The 20,672-nt window shown below is 36.6% G+C and overlaps 4 protein-coding genes across 11 annotated transcripts; all 4 read left to right on the top strand.

The window, feature by feature from the left end:
• The first annotated feature begins 381 nt into the window (after positions 1–381).
• On the top strand, positions 382–4,285 carry LOC103420181 (vesicle-associated protein 2-1-like). 2 transcript variants are annotated; one of them, XM_008358247.4, is made up of 8 exons: positions 382–621; positions 823–961; positions 1,871–1,941; positions 2,046–2,127; positions 2,417–2,532; positions 2,623–2,751; positions 3,331–3,399; positions 3,977–4,285. In XM_008358247.4, exons 2-8 carry the CDS (start codon positions 901–903, stop codon positions 4,109–4,111), a joined length of 663 nt encoding a protein of 220 aa, XP_008356469.1. In that variant the 5' UTR covers positions 382–621; positions 823–900; the 3' UTR covers positions 4,112–4,285. The 2 variants fall into 2 exon arrangements, with proteins under 2 accessions (XP_008356469.1, XP_008356468.1); XM_008358246.4 differs by having other exon boundaries at positions 3,325–3,399.
• Positions 4,286–5,568: 1,283 nt separating this feature from the next.
• On the top strand, positions 5,569–11,726 carry LOC103420206 (uncharacterized). 4 transcript variants are annotated; one of them, XM_070823419.1, is made up of 15 exons: positions 5,569–6,040; positions 6,122–6,171; positions 6,710–7,478; positions 7,582–7,648; positions 7,741–7,803; positions 8,384–8,447; positions 8,537–8,630; positions 8,705–8,788; positions 8,873–8,962; positions 9,090–9,117; positions 9,433–9,960; positions 10,049–10,110; positions 10,812–10,921; positions 11,022–11,109; positions 11,195–11,726. In XM_070823419.1, exons 2-15 carry the CDS (start codon positions 6,125–6,127, stop codon positions 11,429–11,431), a joined length of 2,331 nt encoding a protein of 776 aa, XP_070679520.1. In that variant the 5' UTR covers positions 5,569–6,040; positions 6,122–6,124; the 3' UTR covers positions 11,432–11,726. The 4 variants fall into 4 exon arrangements, with proteins under 4 accessions (XP_070679520.1, XP_008356492.4, XP_028960351.2 ...); XM_008358270.4 differs by having other exon boundaries at positions 5,579–6,040; positions 6,594–7,478; XM_029104518.2 differs by having other exon boundaries at positions 5,579–6,040; positions 6,594–7,478; positions 9,090–9,138.
• Positions 11,727–13,572: 1,846 nt separating this feature from the next.
• On the top strand, positions 13,573–16,126 carry LOC103420182 (bax inhibitor 1-like). The gene is made up of 6 exons (XM_008358248.4): positions 13,573–13,858; positions 14,657–14,800; positions 14,908–14,999; positions 15,267–15,453; positions 15,569–15,724; positions 15,897–16,126. Exons 1-6 carry the CDS (start codon positions 13,742–13,744, stop codon positions 15,945–15,947), a joined length of 747 nt encoding a protein of 248 aa, XP_008356470.1. The 5' UTR covers positions 13,573–13,741; the 3' UTR covers positions 15,948–16,126.
• A 931-nt stretch (positions 16,127–17,057) lies between these two features.
• On the top strand, positions 17,058–20,612 carry LOC103420183 (WEB family protein At1g12150-like). Of its 4 annotated transcripts, none has more exons than XM_029104513.2 (4): positions 17,388–18,061; positions 18,153–18,355; positions 19,895–20,005; positions 20,191–20,612. In XM_029104513.2, exons 2-4 carry the CDS (start codon positions 18,239–18,241, stop codon positions 20,419–20,421), a joined length of 459 nt encoding a protein of 152 aa, XP_028960346.1. In that variant the 5' UTR covers positions 17,388–18,061; positions 18,153–18,238; the 3' UTR covers positions 20,422–20,612. The 4 variants fall into 4 exon arrangements, with proteins under 4 accessions (XP_070680079.1, XP_028960346.1, XP_028960348.1 ...); XM_029104515.2 differs by having other exon boundaries at positions 17,923–18,061; positions 18,179–18,355; XM_070823979.1 differs by having other exon boundaries at positions 17,949–18,070; positions 18,179–18,355.
• The last annotated feature ends 60 nt before the right edge of the window (positions 20,613–20,672 follow it).

The raw sequence follows: 20,672 nt of genomic DNA, 5'->3' as shown, positions 1-20,672 counted from the left end.
CCACGTGGGTCTCACAAATACAATCATATAACAACATGTGGATTAACTTTAAAAGCTATTTTTATATTTAAAACTAAAAATGATATTAGTAAGAAAAACGGCGTTGAAGGCATAATTGAAATTCGGTTGCTCCCACTTGAGGTAATTGCGGCAGTGCTTAATGTCGGTGATGAGAGGGTCGAAGGGGATAGGGTTGTGGCGGTGGAGTGTAGAAGCAAAGGTGAAGTTGGACCGGAGCTTGAGGCGACAATAGCTAAAAAGCCTTTAATTTATTTAATTGTTAAATTTAAGGGTATTTATGTCTAATTAAGTAAAAGTTTGGATATATTTGAAAGTTTTTATAAAAGGTGACATTTTTGAAATTAAGGTTAATTTTTGGCTATATTTGATAATACTCCTCTCCCCTCGCCTTAAGCTCCGCCACTTCCATCGGGCCCTCTCCCCCTCTCTCTTCCTCTGTCTGTCTCTCAAAAATCTAATTAGGAGGTGAGCTTTGGTTTTGGTGTTGAAGCTCGCTCGGACCGAACCCGATCTTGGTGGCTGAATCTCCGAAGCTGAGGTCGAATTTGCAGTTGGACCGAGCAATCCGTACCCTCTTCCTCTCCCTGCGTTCTGCCATATGTTAGTTCCCAATTCAATCTCTCTCTCTCTCTCTCTCTCTCTCACTAACACATACGCACATTTTCTTTCACAAACACCTTCTCTCTCTCTCTTGCTTTCTCTCTCTATGTCAACCATGTACTCGCAGAGGCTTTAATTCTCTCTCATCTTTTTGTAACTGTTGTTCTGAGCTAGGGTTTGTTCTGGTAATTTGAATGGCAGGGTTTGAGATTGTTTGGTGAAATTTTGGAAGAAAAAGAAAGAAGCAAAATTGTTTTGCATTTTTGTCGGTGGACCATCATGAGTGCCGGTGGTGGTAAACAGTTGATTTCTGTTCTTCCTGATGAGCTCAAATTCCTATGTACTCTCTCTCTCTCTCTTCCCCTCGCACTGCCCATATACGTACATGCATGCCGCTCTGGGTAATCAGAAGGGTTTATAGTTGAATTATTTGTGGGAAATTGATCATGATTATACTGAATTGATCGTGGAAAGATGATTTTTTGGAGAATTTGAGGATAATTGAATTGCATGAACACAGAAATACTGGAATTTCCTTGACGATGATTGTGTTTGTTTTTCTGGGTGAATTGAAGGGGGAAAAAATCATTGTTGTTGGTTTTCTTTTCTTAATTAAGATTAAACAACAGATTGTTCGACTATATTTATGGCTCATCAAGGTTTATGATCTTAAAACATTTGCGTAATGAAGTGACGGTAAATTTATGGTTGAACTGATTACTCAGATAATCGGATGCGTGACAAATGGAAAAAATTTGAGGGGGATTTCTTTAGTTGATACAAATGATGTGTGCCTGACCTCATATCCGACACCAGTACTTTTTATTGATTGTTATTTTGCTTCTCTTGTTGGATACCTCATGGCCTCTGGATTTGTATCCTTTTAGGTTTTTGAGCTTCACCTGTTAACCTTTGTCTTAACTGTATCCAATGAATTTGCTTGCCTAAAGTTTCATACTTATGTTCTGCTCTATATATACACATAAATAAGACACACATATACCTAATTACCTATCTATGCGTATGATAAGCGGTTCCAGCACTCCTCTGGTCATTGGAAGGGTTCAAATTGAAACAATTCCGGCTAATAGGGTGAACCTCGTATATACATATTGGACTTGTACATAATTTTGATTATAGTTAGTGCCATGTCCAGGCAATTTCTTTTCAAATTCTGGCATAGAAAGTTTCTTCTTTTCTTGCTAATGTTGTTGGATAAAATACTAATGAATTTGACTTTCTTGATCAGTTGAGCTGGAAAAGCAAAGCTTTTGTGATCTAAAAGTTGTCAATAACACAGAACACCATGTTGCTTTCAAGGTGCCAATTTTTTTCATAAATGAATTTAATATAACTCGATGTTTATTCAATATAGAAATCGCTAGTGCATTTTTTTTTATTGTTTTCATTGCTCTTGTTTCTAGGTTAAAACTACTTCACCTAAGAAGTATTTTGTACGGCCCAACACTGGTGTTATACAGGCTTGGGATTCATGTGTAATCAGAGGTAATACTCTTCTCATCCCGTTTTTACAGTTTTCATTTGCTTTATAATCTTATTTCTTCACCTTGAAAATCAGAAACCTCTGAGACTGCCCAACAAGTGATATCCAGTATTGGTGAACCTCTCAGGCAATTATTTCAAATTGAAAGTTCATAATCTAAGATTGTATTATGGCCAGTCATAAGAATGTAACATATTGTTCATGTACCGTCTACAAGTGTTTATTATACTCACTTTGATATCTTTAAAAGCTTTTGTAATACTGGCATCCAACTAACTGCTGGGTGTGCAGTCACCCTCCAAGCCCAACGAGAATATCCTCCAGATATGCAGTGCAAAGATAAATTTCTTCTACAAAGTACAACAGTGCCTCCAAATACTGATGTTGATGACCTTCCACAAGATACTGTAAGAATTTTAAGTTGGGCATCAGTTACTCTGTTTCACTAGCTTGATTTGTCATTTTAAATAACTACTTGTTCTTTAATGTTATTCTAGTTCACTAAGGAAAGTGGAAGGGTTTTAGAGGAGTGCAAGCTTAGAGTTGTGTATGTCGCTTCGGGCGCTCAAGGAAACTCAGAAGATGAAGCTATGAGGAGCTCCATGCATAGTCTTGATACTAATTCTGTGAGTCTTGTGGTGCTTTCCGTTTGGGTTTTCTCAAATGTGTTTGTGTTTTTGTGTAATAATGAATCATGGATGTACATCTTATTGTTCTGGGCTTAGGGAAGTTCTTTAATCCACTGCTTCACAAACTTAATCCAAAGATTGTGTTGCATGTTACATTTCATCACTTGCAATACAAAGCGTATATAGAAAGAAAAAAAACATCAAGTATTGACTTCTAGTGATTAAATGTGGTCGATGAATGAAGTGAGTGGTTTAGCATGTTTTAATCACAATTTATTAGGATTTGTTCGAAGTTTTTTCCACATATTAGATATCTGCAGAAAAATCGTATGTCTAAAAATTAATAATAAAAAAAAAATTACGAAATCATGTGAAGCTTGAACCATCTGACTTGTTTTTGGAATTATATGAAAATTATGTGCTCCCATTTGTTTAGTTGACTTTCTTTCCGTGCTTACTGTTAACTTGTAGCAGTCCAGTATAAAATGTCTTGATAGGCTTATTGCAGCGATTCATAATATATTTGAATTCATTTCATATTCTAACACTTTAAAATTATTTTACATGTAAAATCAGGCTTTTCAGCGCCTGAAGGAAGAAAGAGATGCATCTGTTAGACAAACACAGCAACTTCAACAGGAACTGGTTAGTAGATAATTCTTCTTCTGCTTTCTCTAACACACACATATACAGAAAGACTCGATTATTAACCTAAGTAGCTTATCCTCGATTGTTTGATCTTTTCCTATAGCTAGAGATCAACCATTAGAATTTGGTGCTTTAATCCCGAGTCATGACCATCGAAAGATTTTAATATCAAATCTGATGGTCCATGATTAGCTACCTGCTGCTAGAGTCACGTGCAGCGTGCTTGCACACGCACACATATATAATACAACATTAAGACAGACTTGTCACAACTTATAAAAGCAGGAAGAATATAATTTTATTAGGTGACCTCAGGGATTCCGGAAAATTGAAGACGGGGAGCTATTTGTGGTCAAATAAAATTGGCAGTATTTATAATTTGCTTAATGCTCAGAACACTACCGGAAGTTAGTGACCTGGTATCTGTAATACAGGTGAGGTTGATAGGAGCTGAAATAGGCAGTGGAAATATAATCATATAAACTATATGGAAATGTCCTTCAGAAGATGGTTTAGATAAATATGTCAAACGATTCAAACCCCGCTCTCACCACTGACATTCGCTTTTGTCCAGGATACACTGAAGAGGCGAAGATTTCGGAAGGGTGACCCAGGCTTTTCCTTCACCTTTGCAATTTTTGTGGGACTTATTGGACTCATGGTTGGCTTCCTTTTGAAACTTTCATTGTCCTCACCAACTACAGAATGACTTCGACGCTTTTATTCAGGACATCAGGAAACATTTTCTTGACAAATTCATTGTATAATTTATTTATGTTCCGTTTGGTGGAAAGTTTGCTTTACTTCCTTTTTTGTATATTGATGATTGTTGCAAATTTGCATCATGATTAGTTGATTTATTGAATATGTTTCTGTTTCACCATCCTGTTCTATGCTCCGTAATCCGTATGCTCGTTTCTGACATTGTTCGGAAGGTCTCCCGAGAAAAACTTGCGCATTATCACATGTTGCATGTCCCTTTACTACATGCAATGACGTGTGCCCTGGAAGTTTCTCACTGCTTACCGTCTGGTAAATTTGTTTGCAGTTTGAAAGAGTAAATTGTAACAATAATTCTTTAACTCTAATTCAATTGGAGCATTGGTCACTTAACTAAAAATCCATTACTATTGGTCTCTTAATTTGTCAAAACGTGCAGCTATGGTTTCTCAATTAAAAGTTTATTACCATTGATCCCTCAACTTTAATCCAACTAGAGAAATGGTTCTTCAACTTTAACCTAATTGTAGCAATAGTCTTTTCAGCATAACTCATTTTGACAAAATTCTGATAAAGTTGACGAAAATAGCTACACGTTTTGATGAGTTGAGGAACCCCAATTGTAGAATGATCATTTCAACATAACTTATTATGACAAAATTCTGACGAATTTGATGAAAAGAACCATATCTACACATTTTGATTAGTTGAGGGATCAATGGTAATAAATTTTTAGTTAAAGTACCATTGCTCCAATTTAATTAAAGTAAATGAATCATTGCTACAATTTACTCCATCTTAAAAACACCCTTTTGCAAGTTACTTTCATGCTGTGTTTCTCAAATTTCTGATAGTTATCCGTCTAAAGGTAATTTGAATTTTGGGAGGTGATATTTCTGTAACCTTACCGGCTTCAAATGGAATAGTTTTTCTTGCTCAAGATCTTATGTAAATCTTCCCAATTGTGTGATATTCATATACTAACTTTCACCACGATTCTGCGTCATTGCACTCTATTGACATTAGCTCAACGGAAATGCTAAACACACATCATTTTCTCCTCACACATCACCCTTTATTGTTGCCCACTAAATTGAATAAATCAAATGAAAAGAAGCAGCATGATTAAACAAAAGGAAAACTAACGAAAACTCCATAAAAACTTCTTTTAACGAAAAGTCATTTTTAAAGGTATAGTGAATAGTACCAGTTAAAGGTAAAAATATAGTTTTTCCGTTAAAAATGAATAATACCGAAAATATTTTGTTAAAACTTCCCGATGGTAAAAGTAAACAGTATCGGAAATCATATACCATCTGAATCTGGATCTAGGCCATTCAATCAGGTTTGGACTTAAGAGGCCCAAGTTACACTATTTATTTATTTTTATTTTTTTTGCTTCTTAAAGAAATAGAGGGGAAAATGGGCGGGAACTCTTCAGGTGCTAAATCTCAAATACTACACGTGCGAAAATTGGCGCCCATCTTTTCCCCTCAAATTCCAATCCCTCTCTGTCCGATCCATCAATCAACCATGGAAATGGCGACTCGCCCCACCGACTCAGCTCCCATCACGCCAACCATCTCCGAGTCCGAGAAGGCCTGGTACCTTTTCTCACTCCTCTTGCAACTCGGCCGCCCGACTCACCTCTCCGAGCTCGCCTCCCGATGCAAATTGTTCCCCGCATCGCCTCACCTGGTCAGATCCCTTTGCTCCATCCCGCGCTCTCCCCTCTACTTATCGGGCCAGCTCTATGTCACGCCGTCTCTGGCTTCATTAGCAACTTTCCTAGAGTTCTTTTCACATCGCAGTGCCGGGGATGCAGTGAGAGTCTGCTTGGGGAAGCGGAAACGGGCCGTTTGGGATTTCGGATTTGGGCCTCCGGCAGAAAAGAGATTAATTCTGGATTTTGGAAATGGTAACTGTTACATTTTGTAGTTTCTAGCTTTTTGTTTGCGATTTAGTGTATTTGGTTGGTAATGGTGGTGATGAACTGCAGTGAATGAAGAGTGTAGATCGCAGAAGGCAGTTGGAAATACTCGTTCGAAGGTACGATTAAATTCGTAATTTCTGCTCTTTTGTGTTTTTTTAATTTAAATTTTAATCTGGAAATGTTAAACTAACAAAAGAAAGAGAATCACTTTAATCAGGGAATTTGTAATCTAAGAGAACACAAAAATATGTTTAATTTTTGCTTTCGTTTTTTTAACGGAAGACTTGGCACAAAACCGAGTGCAGTGGGGTTCTAGTGTTCATAAGGCTTTGTTGTTGTTGATGATAGAGAAATATGTGCTCATGTATATGTGTGTGTTTATATATGTATATATATGTTTTGACATTTATCATCTTTTATATCTTGTTTGAATTTGAGGTTTTTCTATTTCGTTTGAAAGGCGATTCTTTGTATAAATAAAGCGAAACAAAACATATTGCTTTTCTGGGAAACTTGTAATTCAGATCAATTTTTGCAGTCACATTCTCATATGGCTGACTACTACTTCTGCAAATACATAAATACGCTACAAAGTTGGATGACACTAACGGTGAACAAATCGATGTTAAGTTCTTCGTTATTTATCGATTACAGAACCGAACAATCAAGTTCAGGACTGAACAATGTTGATCATGTTGAGGAGCAAGAGGAGGGCACCAATATAATTGTTGAAACGAAGGTTAACAGGCCGGTAATGGATTGTGTAGCTGGTTTAGAACCGGTTCTTTCAATCATGGCATCCGATGATTTAGTCCTTTATGAAGGAGCTAACGTACATGAGATGGACCGCAGTGGGTATTTTTTTCTGAAAGAAATGAAAGAGAACAATATATCACCAGTCGTGGATGAGAATGTTAATGGTAGTTGTAAAGCTACAAATGTAGGAATCATTGAAGTTGAAAGAATTTTTGGAGGTGAGGAGGAAGAGTTGTTATTGGCTCCTCGCAGCCCTAATGGAGAGAGAGAAAATTTCTCCCAGCCAAATACTGCTAGTTATGATATGTTTCCTAGACGTAAGTTCAAAAGATTCAGAAAGGCAGACTGTGAAGATATGATGCCTCTGAATAAAAAGCAAACAAGTAGACATGAGACCAAGATCATATGTTCAGCTACTGAATTTTCTGTTTCGCAAAAGAAATTGTTGAAGCCCTCCTCCAAGACGAAGGGAATTGACAAGGATAAAATGGCTCGGAGACCGCAATCACACAACTTAGAGCATCACCAGGCTGTTGCCACTCCCAAAGAGAACCAGCAGTGTGAAACAAATCAAAAGCCAATCAGCATAGTGCAGAAATTAAAACGGAATTGTGATGGCATGCATGTTAATGAAAGAAATGGACGCCATAAATCTGTTTCTCCTAAGGTATGCTACGCTTCTGAAATATAATTCTTCTCTCTGTTTCAACGAGTGCACGTATGCTTTTCATTTATGATCTTGTACTTAGTAAGTATCTGATACTTTGTAGGATCAACCGGAGAAAAGGGAATTTCCAATTTTTGAATCTTATGTTGTAGAAGAAGAAGAAGGTTCAGGTATATAAAGATCTGACTACGTTGGATTTTTCACACCCCTTTCAACCTCTTTGTCGATAATGATTTTCTTATTTTGTTTCCCAAACTGGTAGGCGGTTATGGCACTGTTTACAGGGCACGGTTAAAAAATGACGAGAAAAAGGTCGCCATTAAGTGTAAGTAATTTTTAATAATTAAGTCAACTTTCTTTTTCCTTGAAACTGCTAGCTTTTCACTTGGAGATTTTAAATAAACATCAAGCGAAAGGAAAGGAATGGAAGGGAAAGCATGTACCCAAATGTTATAGCCATCCAGTGACACCCCCAACTTTCAGTTATCTAATAAACTTAAACGCTCAACTGTGCACTGTCATCATATGCTGCCTACGTGCCTTCTATAAATGTAAATCCATTGCAACTTGGCTAATTAATAATGTGTACTTTTTTGATATATTCTGGATGATTTATGATGTAATTTAGGTGAAAGAATGGAATTAAATTAAGTTGGGTGTGAGCCCAGTTGAAAAGAAAAAGTGGAGTTGCAATCGGAAGTGGTTTGCATTCTGCATATCGTGTACTCCAACCCGTTTAAGGCTTGAAAGGCTTTATAGATGCCCCCCAAACCCCCTTATAGTTAGACTTAAAGTGGCCTACTGGAAGGGGTTTCAGGTCCAATGGGAGGGTGTTACTCATACCCCCTTTGAGTTGAAGCCAAAAAGAAGTTTCCTAATCTCATATTTCTTTAATTGCTCTGCAGGCCCGCATGCTAATGCTCATAAGCATCATGTTAACAATGAGTTAAGGATGCTGGAAAGGTTTGGGTAAGTGTTTTAAACTTCAAGTACAAAATTTAGATCTTTGGCGGCACACAGTGGTGAGATTTTACCTCCCAGTGAATTTTGTAATGTAGGGGCAAAAACTTTGTGATAAAATATGAAGGCCATATCAAGAATGAAAGTTCCAGTTGCTTTGTACTGCAGCACGTTGAGCATGATAGGCCTGAGGTGATTATTGGACATTTCCTTATTTCTTCTCCACTTCTTTTGAAGCTTTTGTTTGACATTGATTTTACTTTTAGGTTTTAAAGCAAGAGATAGGTCTTTCTCATCTACATTGGTACGGCTATTGCTTGTTTAAGGCATTGGCAACCCTTCATAGACAGGTAACTACTGTTGTTATGCATATTCTAGGAGGATTCAAGAGCTTTTGTAAAAGTTTCTAAAATATTTTATTATTGCATTCACAGGGAGTAGTACATAGAGATGTTAAACCTGGAAACTTCCTTTTCTCTCGAAGGGCCAACAAGGGTTACCTCATAGATTTCAATCTTGCAACGGTTGGTCATACTTGTCCCCACTTTTAACTTTACTTTTAGTTTGTTTTTTATTTTTCTGTTGCAACCATCTTGAAATTTGCTGATCTATTAGTGTTTTTACTCAATTTTATTTTTCCTTATCTGACAGGATTTGCATTTGAAGCCTGGAACAACTCGTAAGCTTTCGTCTCTTCCATGTAATAGATTTTTTGTTGGCATGGTTTTAGTTATTGAGCCTCAATGTTGTTGTGTTACTGATTATATAGATAATCAAGTGTTAAACAAATACTAAATGATGGTTACGAGCACCTAGATACCGTTTTGCTTTCAGTTTAATTCAATCTCCAGACTCTTATTTTTGCAGATCAATGTATGTGGAGAATTAGGAATAAAACAATAGCATTTTGCATATGCATGCTAAATGTTTTTTTTGTTGAGTTTCTGGTAGAAAGAATGTAAAATTATTGAAGCTAATTTTCGCATTTTCACAGGCAAATTAAAATCTGGAGATGATGTAAATTGCTATGATGAGAAAATTACAAATGCGATATCTGTACCTAGAACCCCACTTCAGAAGTTGTCAATTTCTAAGTCTTCAATAATAGCCAATGGGGAGACCAAAAAAGGTCTCAAATCCACTTTTGATCTTAAGGACTTGAAAAAAAAGGCTTTCAGCCAAATGAAGCCCTACAATTCTTCGGGTAGCTGGAGCGTAATCAAAAGTCAGGGTGCAGATGGCTCAGGTATAACGTCAGTAAAGGATGTGAGTAATATCAGGACGACTTCAGTAGAAAGTCTGATGGAACCTTTGCCATCCCAAGGAAGGAAAGAGCTCATCAACATAGTACAGGAAGCAATGCAGAATCGAAACCATATATCATCAGGTGTTTCGGCTCCTATGAGAAAGAGGATTCCTGCCCCTCCTAGAAATGAGGATGACAAGCTTTTCTGTATCACTCCGATGCCTCTGCACTCAACTGGCAATGGTGTTGGTGGTGCAGCCTTGATCAGAAGCAGAGGTTTGTTTCTTTCATCGATTGGAGTCTTGGACAATCTGGTTGGACTAGCAAATTTCTTTATTTCTGTTAGTCATATTTTTTGTCTTAGGGGGTGGAAAGCAGAAAAAAGAAGGTCCTTGTGCTGGAACTAAAGGATACCGAGCTCCGGAGGTTAGGATTCATATACTTACTATGTTTACCTCGGTTTATCTACGTAGCCTCAGTTTAATCCTGCCATTACACTGTAATATTGTTGTAATTTGATGCATTGTCGGAACTTCATTGATTACTCGTAATAAGGAACTTAGCCAAGCAATAACCAACATATTCCTTGTGACGCTTTGTAACTCAAGTTGTTAAAAACATTTACCCCTTCACCCGATGTCGTGTGCTTGACTCTCCACACCATTATGTCATTTGTATACAAAAAGGAAAAGGCATACTTGTGAGTAGGTCAACCGTGAACGGTGAGAGTTGGAAGATTAAGGATAGATGCGATATGTTCTTTCAAAGCATCATCTTCTTTTTAAATTTACATGTAACTTGAAACTTTCTGAAGGTTGTTGCAACATAGCATGGGAAATAGACTATTAAGTTCCCTCCCAGTTTTTAGATTTAGATTTTCAGGTAGTTGATTTTGTCGGAAGATACATTCTATAGTAGCATATGGAGTAGTTGAGTTGCACGTGGAATTGAACCCATTTATTTGGATAGTTTTATTTCTCTATTTTCCTAAAAGATGTTTGATTAATCAAATAAATTGGGATGGAATTATGACAAAATAGTGTCGTTTTGATAATTTCTAGTAAATGATTGAGACCACCTCTTTCATTTCTTGATTTTATTTGTCATAATCTGTGTGGTTTATGCAGGTTCTCCTGAGATCCCCACATCAAGGCCCCAAGCTTGATATCTGGTCTGCCGGTGTCACTCTACTCTACTTCATGATTGGCAGAACGCCCTTTGGTGGCGATCCCGAACAGTAAATACCCTTGCTTCGATCCAAACACTTTATGCGTAATCTCAATTCTCTTCATTTCGTAAAACATTTTGCTAACCATTGCCATGGGTGTTATGATCAGGAACATAAAGGACGTAGCAAAGTTGAGAGGCAGTGAAGATTTATGGGAAGTTGCCAAGCTACACGACCGCGAATTATCATTTCCAGTGGTATTAATCATTCATAACTTCCATGTAGTAAATAATATTTCAGTCTGCAGAGTCGTTGAAACTGCAAAGTAATATTTTGTCACAGGACCTCTATAGTGCAGAGTCTTTGCCATCTCTCAAATTGCAGGATTGGTGTAGAAGGAGCACAAAGAGGCCGGATTTCTTCAACGAAATCCCTAGACCGCTTTTTGATCTGGTGGATAAGTGCTTGACAGTGAACCCGAGGGTTAGGATAAGCGCAGAGGAAGCACTTCGACATGAGTTTTTTGCTCCATGCCATGAAGAGCTGAGAAAGCTGAGGCATCAGAGGCTGGTGCTGTAACTTGGAACGCAAGAAATGGCACCAGTTTAAGATGCACAAAACATCATTAGGACTAATCGGCTGGCATTAGAGTCTTGGTAATTGGCATCCATGAAAAATGTTGTATAGTTACAGCCTTGTTACACTATACGATGGGGGAGTAAGTTTAGTTTGAACTCGTTGTCAATTAGTTTCAAACTTGAGACCCCTCACTAACTAGTGAAGATGAATACTATTATACCATAGAACTAAGTGGCGTAAAATATGTAACTAGTTGGATCATGTACTGCAATAGAAATTGAAAATCATTTGCACATGTGCTTGTTCCCCTTGCAGGATTTCTCCCTATATTGCTTGTTTGATAATTATTTCGTTTTTAACTTTTAAATCCTATTTTTTGTGCACACAATTTGAGAATTAGATATACATACATATATTATTTTCAAATGATAAATTTTATACAATCAAGTCTAATTGATAAGTTCACATCCTCAACAAGAATATTAATATATATATATATATATATATATATATATAATTTTAATTTTTTTTACGTTTAGTTTCCTTAATTTCTTCTTTCTTTGTCATCCTTTCTCTCACCATATCACATTTTTCTTTTTCTGCTCTTCTTCTCATATATATTTTTTTTTTTAAGGAAGTTTCAACAAAACATTTTCGGTATTATTCACTTTTAATAAAAAACTACATTTTTATATTTCCTTTGTCCTATTCACTATACCTTTATTTGTCATTTTTTCATTAAAACTAAGTTTTTTTTAAACTTTTCGTTAGTTTTCTTTATTTTTAATCTTTTCAGATTGTCTTGGTAATTAAGACATTTGTATTTGACTCAATGTTCGGTTTAAACCGTCCACCACTTAATGGGGAGTAGTGTTCTTCTAATTACTAATTACTAATTACGTATCGTTTTCCTTAACAAAATTTCATTAAAAAAAAATATTTGTGACGCAAAATTTAGTTGAATTTGTTTGGTTGGTCAAGAACTAAATTGGTGACAAAATCGGACAAACGGGAACGCGCCACGTCATGTTGCTGATGTGGCAAGATTCAATTGGCGGGGAGGACACCTGTCCCTCTCACGGATGCTTTGCTTTCGTGGCTATTCCTTGTTTGATATTTTGCTTAGTGAGCAAGCGATGCCAAGTTTGACAACAAATTGAATTAGATTTCATGGTCGTCATGGAGTTGGGTCAAAACACCAAACCACGCGGAAGACTCCAGTATCCACTGGAACTATCTTTTCTATTTCCCCATATGCCCTTCGATAACGCATATAATTGCTAAAATGACATTCCTCTTCTTTTATTATTTTTCCTTCCCGATAGTTTAAAATTTGTGGGTCAAATATCATCATGTTTTTTTTTTGTTTTTCTCAAGTCCCGATGAGAGAGTATAGGAACCTTGTAATCCAAAGATATTAAACATTTCAATGTAATTGTTTCACATAATTCTTACAAAGAAGCTTGACTCCTTAAGATTGAGGAGTTCCTCAAAATAGTTTGTGCACGATTTACTGAATTTTATGCTTATAATTAGCACAGTTCATATTATAAACTATTATGTAAAGATTATCTCTGTAAAAAAATTAATTAAAAATAAGGCCTTATAATCAATTAACTTTTGCAAATAGATATACGGTTTTTAATTCTTTTAGTGAATCCATCGATTTTGTTCTTATACAATTCGATGACTAAACGATATCTTAGTTTATAAGTTTTTTACAAAAATGATTTTTACAAAGTTCAAATTCACCCCACCCACTTCCCTAACTAGCACTCCAAGTTCATACCCAATTTAGCCCCTCCCTCAACCCACATGACCATAGTAGGAGAATTTTTTTATTATTATTAAATGATATTATCTACACTAACGGGAGAGAGAGAGAGTGAGTTTAGCCTCACAATAGATTAACAATAATGTTTTGCAATTAACTTCATTTCGCAACTCTCATCTTCCATCTGCCAAACCAAAAATAAACACACGAATATTTTGTAATTTTTTTTATTTAAAATATTTAAGAAATAACATTATTACAAATTACAAGAGTCGCCATTTTTCCGGATCCAACGACTCCGAGGCAAAAATTTATGGATCTCATCTCATTGCACACCACAAGGGTAGAACGGTAAATGAACGCTGCAACAACTAATTAGAATTCATAAAGAACTAGAAGTTTCCAGGAAACCAAGTCCCCGGACGGAGGGCCCTATAAATTCCACATCCCCGTCCCGCACCCGCTTTCAATTTCCCACTTTTTCTCTGCAAATTTTCTCGCTCGCTCGCTCTTCCTTTCTTGGCTACCAAGCAACTATGGATGCCTTCACGTCTTTCTTCGATTCCCAAACGTCTTCGCGAAACCGCTGGGCTTCCGAGTCTCTCAAGAATTTCCGTCAGATCTCTCCCGTCGTTCAGAATCATCTCAAACTGGTACGAATTTCTCTTTCTCCGAGGGGAATTTCAGTTTCTTTGGACTCTGTTTGGTTGCCGATAAAATTTCGTTGTGTTCTTCTGTTTTCTAGGTTTTATTCTCTGCTTGTGTATTAGACTGAGCAATTTAGGCGTGGTACGAATTCCTCTTTCTCGGAAGTGAATTTCAGTTCCGTTATTCTGTTTGGTTGTCGAGAAAATATTGAGAAAAAAGAGAAAGTTTCTTTCTATTTTGCACTGTTTCCTCAGTTTGATTCTCTATTTGTGTACTAGACTGAACAATTTAGGCGTGGGGCGAGAACTGCTAGGGTTTTGATTCCCCTTCAATTTCTCTTGATGATTACAATTATGTGCTGCAAAAATCGTGCTGGATGTATTGATTTTGATATCTAGGGTTTCGTTTAGGTTTAATTCGTTTATATATACAATTGGGAGTGAATTTTCACTTGTTTGGTTACCTAGAATCAGAAATAGAGATTTGTAGCTTATGCGGGTGTTATTTGTTATTGTGTGTAAACATTGTATGGTATTTGTCATTCGTTATTTGTGGTGGAAACGAGAAATCAGAAAGAGCAGGGCTCTCCCGTGTTCTTCTTTCACTGTGAAGTTGCCTTTCTTGGATGTTTTGATATCGCTGATTACTCGAATGACAATGGAATGTGTGAATTTTCCCATTTTACTGGTTTTGACTTTCTTTGATTGGATGGTTTTGGCTGGGGAATTTGGTTTGCCGGATTTTGCGGTTGTGTGCAAACCATACCAACTTTGATTTACTGATTGGTAGCCTAAATCTTGCAGGTCTACCTCACTTTATGCTGCACCCTGATTGCATCAGCTGCAGGAGCCTACCTGCATATCCTGTGGAATATCGGAGGCATGATCACCCTTCTTTCTTGCATTGGATGCATGGTGTGGTTACTCTGCACACCAACCTATCAAGAGGTAGGATTTGTTAAATAAACTCTCCTTATCTTCCCGCAGTTATGTATTTGTGTTATTGCAATTTTTTTTAATTGTTTTCATGTATTGTGTTTTTTTTCTTTGAGCAGAAGAAGAGGGTTTCTCTACTGATGGCCGCTGGTCTCTTTGAGGGGGCTACTCTTGGGCCTTTAATTGAACTGGCCATTGAGATTAACCCGAGGTACATATGTGTTAGCAGTTGTTTTCTTTATTTGATTGAATGTTCGAGCTCAGTAGCATGAAATGAAACGAGACTTCTGGGACCACTGTTATTCTTATTTCTATTATTTCTGTGCTGTAATACTTCTTTCTCTTAAGAAAGAAGTGACCGTATGTAGTCGTTTCTAAACAAAATTATGTATTAGCTGTTAAGTTTGATATTTTTTTCTCCCTAGGGAAATTCAATTCAAATAGCGTCCTGATTTTTTGTTGTTTTCTTTTGAGCCAGTGTCTTGATCAGTGCATTTGGAGGAACTGCTCTGGCCTTTGGCTGTTTCTCAGCAGCAGCCATGTTGGCAAGGCGCCGGGAATACCTTTACCTGGGGGGTTTGCTTTCTTCTGGCCTTTCTATGCTAATCTGGTTACAGTTTGCTTCTTCTGTCTTTGGGGGTTCTGCAGCTCTTTTCAAATTTGAGGTAAGGAATTATCAATTAGTCATGTGAATGATGGGCAATGCTACATTTTGCGTATAAAAGCCAAAACAGGGTGATATATGCAGTTATCTAATCGTTCTCTGAAATTGTGTTGCAGCTGTATTTCGGGCTTTTGATTTTTGTGGGCTACATGGTAGTTGACACCCAGGAAATGATTGAGAAGGCGCACCATGGTGACCTGGACTATGTGAAGCATGCCCTGACCCTTTTCACTGACTTTGTTGCTGTGTTCATCCGTATACTGGTTATCATGGTAAGTTGTCGTTAATGCTTTAAGAGCAAAGTCCTCCTCTCGGTCTTGTTTTCTATCGTATTTATGACTGTTGGTGCTTAGACCATCTCCTCTTCTATTTTATATTGTGAGATGTTATCTGTTAGGCTAAATAGACCTGTTAACTAAAACGGCTATCGTTTCTTTACCACAGTTGAAGAACTCGGCCGAGAAGAATGAGAAGAAGAAGAAAAGAAAGGATTGATGCTCCTCCTGTAACCCTGGTGATGCAAAGCAATGCAAAATGAGATCGTCACTTGTCTATATAGAGTTTTCCATGTGACCTCAAAAACAAAATGTGTAGTTGATAGTGATTGTCTAGTGTTTGCTGCCGTTAAACTTCTACTTACTGTTTTGAATGACATCGTTTTAATTCGTGACGAAGTTTATTGTTGTGTTGTGTTAATAAACTGGCTAGCTCCTCCATCTGCACTACCTGTTTGGTGGTATAGCAGGTTTCCAAGTTGCGATTTTGATACTTCCGAGTCCTTATGGAACGATTTTCGCCACATCCAGCAGTTAGAGCGTGGGCGTAGCGAAAATCCGGATTTCGCAAGACTCAAATTTTACGATGAAGATGGTGAGCAGTAGTGATTTATATTATGAAATTTTAAGATGCCCTGTAGTCTTTGGGAGATTTCGCAAATTTGTTGACACTAGTTATGGAATAGCATGTAACAGTACCTAACTTTAATGGAGTCGATTAGTGTTAGAATTATTATTGGCACTTCAAAAATTTTATTTTATACTCATAAAAGTTTTTATTTTTTGCCAAAAAGAGAAAGTTTGGGAGTATTTTAGAGTGTTAATAACAATTTCTTTAGTATTACGGTTTAGGTTGTTTTCCATTTGCAAGTTAGATTTGAATTTCGTGAATGACAAGTTTGAAAGTATATAATTAAAAGACATAATTTTAGAAGGTCATTAATAGGTATTGTAGGCTAAGATGGACTCGTTAATGGGTCCACTTGTTAGAAACATGATCGGCCGGGACTCATCCTGGACACTGTACGTATTGGTGTTTTGTCGGGTAATTGTTTTGAAATATGATCTGCCAGGGCCCGGGACTAATCTAATGTAGGGATTTTGTTGTTCCGCTTTAAAGTGTAGTAAAGATACCCTTAAAAATCTACCATGTGCAATGCATATACGTTTTTTTCTAAGAATTTTAACAAAAAGCTTCCGGTATTATTCATTTTAACGAAAAATCATAATTTTACAATAAAAAGTCAAACTTAATACTATTCACTTTACCCTTTATTTTATCCTTATCGTTAAAAACTTAAAATTTTCAAACTTCTTTCATTAGTTTTCCTTTTTTTTTTGTAAGGTGACAAAATGTAATTGGTTAGTTACGTAGGTAACATTAAACAGATGGTTAAATTTTAGTTTCATTTTCAGAATATAACTAGAACATTCAGGGCCTGTGTTAGTATTCACTTGAATCCAATTTTTTCAACTTAAAAACAATTTTCAAATTTTAGGCCTTAAAAACTTGTTTGATAGAACTATTTTAAAAAATTGAACCTAAGACTAACTCAAAAATATAGTATATTATCTAAAAACATTAAAATTGAGTTTTTAGAGTTTTTCATTTTTTTTCTTTCCCTCCCCCTCACTCCAAATCTATCTCTCTTTTCTTCTTTCTCTCTCCTTTTTTTTATTTTTATTTTTATTTTTACCTTTCTCGTCTTTTCTCCAATCCGTTCTCTTCATTCTTTCGGTTTTTTCTCTCACTCATCTTCCTCTCTATCTTGTCGGATCCTCTCTCTTCTTTCTCTTTCCTTCAATCATCTCTTACTTTCTTTCCTCCTCTCTCCTCTTTCTATCTCTCGTGCGACCCCTCTTTTTAGATCTCTTTGTTTAGTTTAAGTAGTAAGATTTAAAAATTTTAAATCGCAAATCAATCAAGTTTTTGAGTTTTAAAAAAAAAAATTATTTTCAAGAAATGTTTTGAGAAATTTCAAAAAAAATTCAAAAAACAAAATCAAATAGACCCTCGTATATTTACAAGATTTTAAATTTGTTTGAACTTTTTTATACATCAAATTTATTGTTCATTCTTAATATTTGGCATATGTTTATCTATAAATTCAATTACTTTTGAAGTATGTAAGTATGTTTTAACCATTTTAATACAGAAGTATATGATTAATATGAAAATAATGAACTCAAAACTAGCAATAAAATACAAAAATTCGGACATAGAAATGGACATCTCCCACGGACGCCCAAGCAAAAGCCCTACTCTGCTTCCTCTCATTTCCGTCTCCTCCAGCAAAGTAGGCAGCCATTGCTCCCGCTCCGCCGCCCGTAAAGGTCAGAAAGGTCGAATCGAGTTTCCAAATTTTCGTCTGTTTGTATTTTCTCTGATTCCAAAAAGTATATATTTCTGATGTCGGTCCATTAGGATGCTTTGAATGCCCTAAATTTAAGATTTGATTGCGTTTGAGCTGAAATCGAAGCGTTAAGAGGTGGATGAGAAATTGAAAAATTATGAATAAGCTGATTGAATTCGGAAAGAAAGCTCTGTTCTATGCGAGGGTTCTTTCCGGCTACGAAGAACGGAGAATCCGATCGTTTCGGTTGGAGGTTGAAAAGCGCTTGAAAGAGGTCAGTTTTATTTATTTATTTTCAATTTTATCGTTTTCTAGGATTCATATAGCCGACCCCACTTAGTGGGAAAAGGCTTTGTTGTTGTTGTTGTTGTTGTTGTAGCATTTTGTTGTTGATCTTGCATTAGTCCGGTCGACGCTGTTTTTGTTCCATAATTGTATGAAATGGTGGGCATATTATGTGGAGATTATTAGGCTGAGATGAAGTATGATGACAATCTTTGTGGACATGTGAGTTGTGTTCATATTGTTCCTTTTCTTTGAGTGCTAGAATTCATCGCTTAGGCGGTGTTTGGTTGCTGAAATGAGCATTGAAATGAATTCAATTAAATAAGAACGGAATGTGGAGAGAGTTATAGGATGGAGCAGGGAGAGTTGAAAATTTGTTGGAAATGCATCGGTCGGTTTAATCATATTGGAGAATGGGAAAACAGTACTTCAGTTTTTTTTCCTGATCCAATAAGGACCTACGGTCCCGGTGATGTACCTACATGTCAGGCGTCTGTAAATAGCTGAGATTCATAACCATAACTTAGGTCTTTATCTTAGGTTCTTGTTAGATCAGGACTAACATAAGGTGCACCCAAAATTTTGAGCATTTTGGAAGAAAAGTATTAGATATGCATTTCATACGCATTCAAAGATGTGTTTTTTGCTTGTGTGAGGGAAGCATGTGTATTTTGATTTTTCTTCCATGACCTTCTTCGTTTGAGACTTCATTACTTTCTGAAATAGTTCCACCATTTGTATTCCTTTCCCCTTAGTTTATTTATTTCTCTTTTTCCTTGGCTTCTTATTCTGGAAACGGTTAATGTGATAGAATAACTTTCTGGTATAAAAAGACCCCTTGAACGTAGAGGTTAATGCCGAAAATGCAAATGCATAGGCATTACGCATTCTTTCATCCGGGAAATGTACTTCTGTAATATAGGCTTACCTTGTTCAAGTACTTTGGCAAATGATTATGAAAATTCCCTGGAAACTTTTTGGCTGTCTTGTGTGTCCACAATGTTACCGTCAAAAGGATGGAGGGACATACAGATACAAAGAAGAAAATTTTACTCCTAAACCCTGAGTTTATTTTCTGTCTGACTTTTGGTGATAAGATAAAAGTTCAGCAGAATAAGTGGGATTTTAATTGTGGAGGAGCAATTGAAACACATCTTTGTACACCAATTTCTTATTGAAGCATTCTGAGAAAATGAAAGTGTTTGGCTCATCAGTCAGTTACAAGCAACTTGATTACACTCAGAAGCATAATATTTGCTTTATGAGCTCTAACATATATGCAATACATGCAAGTTATGATGGAATTTTTTCTTAAGAATTAAGCAGCATGTAATAGCTTATATATGGATATCTTACTTTGGTTTGTAGCTTCTTTTCTTTCCCCAGTCGCTTCGGTCTTATTCAGATTTAGCGTTCACTACCTCTAGTAAATAGGATTTTCACATTATCTGTGGCATTTGTTGCCTTAATACTTTGAGTACTAATTTACTGTTCCCATTTCTTTTATTTATTGACTGTCTCTCTCCAGGCAAATGCGCGGAAGTTAGCCTTAAGAAAGATTCCTGAACAAACTATATTATCGGAGGTTCGCCGTATGGTTGAGGAGATGCAAACTTTAAATAGGAAGCTGGAAGAAACTGTAAGTTTTATTGTCATTGCTGAGGCGGTGAGGCCATTTGGAAACAATTCACAAGTTAACCTTCGGAAACATTAGGGAATATGGCCCAAATATACTTGTTGATTTTAAACAGATGCTTATCCCGACAATATAGAATGTCGTGTTGTTTTAATTTGTTTTTGTCCTTTTGTCTGCTGGTGTACCAGGAGGCTCAAATTGAAGAGTACTTCAAGCCGATTGACAAAGAGGCTGAGATGATTATGAAAACGCAACTTGAAGGAGAGGAGAGGACAATGAAGGAGATGATGAAAGCCATGCATCAGCAGGCTTTGCTTGAGAAAACAGAAGCGGAGAAAGAAGCGCAAAAGAAATTGGAAACAGACCGGAAGAACCAAGAGTCAAGACCCAAGACCCAGCATCTGCCGCCGCCCCCTTGAAGTTTAGGTGAGATGATTTCATAGTACGAATATAATGTAGCTTTAGGATGATTCCTGCAAGAGCTTTTGATCAGTTTTGACTGTTTCAAAAACCGTGCACCGTCACACTTAACACGCTTCTCTTACCTTGCTTTCGTTTCTTCCCAACTTGTAATCCAATTTCAAATGAAGTATGTGGTGGTGGTTGAAAATTTGGCTGAAGTAATTGTAGGGCTGTACGGAATTTCGAAAACACCTCTTGCCCTTTGGGA

This window comes from Malus domestica, chromosome 06 (assembly GCF_042453785.1).
Source record: "Malus domestica chromosome 06, GDT2T_hap1".
Classification (NCBI taxonomy): domain Eukaryota; kingdom Viridiplantae; phylum Streptophyta; class Magnoliopsida; order Rosales; family Rosaceae; genus Malus; species Malus domestica.
Note: the sequence above shows the minus strand (reverse complement) of the source record. Positions and strands in the feature narration are given on the sequence as shown.

Bases quoted from the DNA above. Each gene is read 5' to 3' on its own strand.
- LOC103420181 (XM_008358246.4), top strand. From the start codon at position 901: ATGAGTGCCGGTGGTGGTAAACAGTTGATTTCTGTTCTTCCTGATGAG. The intron at 962-1,870 runs GTACTCTCTCTC...TTTCTTGATCAG, and splicing joins TGATGAGCTCAAATTCCTAT to TTGAGCTGGAAAAGCAAAGC. The intron at 3,400-3,976 runs GTTAGTAGATAA...GCTTTTGTCCAG, and splicing joins AGCAACTTCAACAGGAACTG to GATACACTGAAGAGGCGAAG.
- LOC103420183 (XM_070823978.1), top strand. From the start codon at position 18,239: ATGAATAAGCTGATTGAATTCGGAAAGAAAGCTCTGTTCTATGCGAGG. The intron at 18,356-19,894 runs GTCAGTTTTATT...GTCTCTCTCCAG, and splicing joins TTGAAAAGCGCTTGAAAGAG to GCAAATGCGCGGAAGTTAGC. The intron at 20,006-20,190 runs GTAAGTTTTATT...CTGGTGTACCAG, and splicing joins ATAGGAAGCTGGAAGAAACT to GAGGCTCAAATTGAAGAGTA.
- LOC103420182 (XM_008358248.4), top strand. From the start codon at position 13,742: ATGGATGCCTTCACGTCTTTCTTCGATTCCCAAACGTCTTCGCGAAAC. The intron at 13,859-14,656 runs GTACGAATTTCT...TAAATCTTGCAG, and splicing joins TTCAGAATCATCTCAAACTG to GTCTACCTCACTTTATGCTG. The intron at 15,000-15,266 runs GTACATATGTGT...CTTTTGAGCCAG, and splicing joins GCCATTGAGATTAACCCGAG to TGTCTTGATCAGTGCATTTG.
- LOC103420206 (XM_029104518.2), top strand. From the start codon at position 5,656: ATGGAAATGGCGACTCGCCCCACCGACTCAGCTCCCATCACGCCAACC. The intron at 8,789-8,872 runs GTAACTACTGTT...TTGCATTCACAG, and splicing joins TGGCAACCCTTCATAGACAG to GGAGTAGTACATAGAGATGT. The intron at 11,110-11,194 runs GTATTAATCATT...ATTTTGTCACAG, and splicing joins GCGAATTATCATTTCCAGTG to GACCTCTATAGTGCAGAGTC.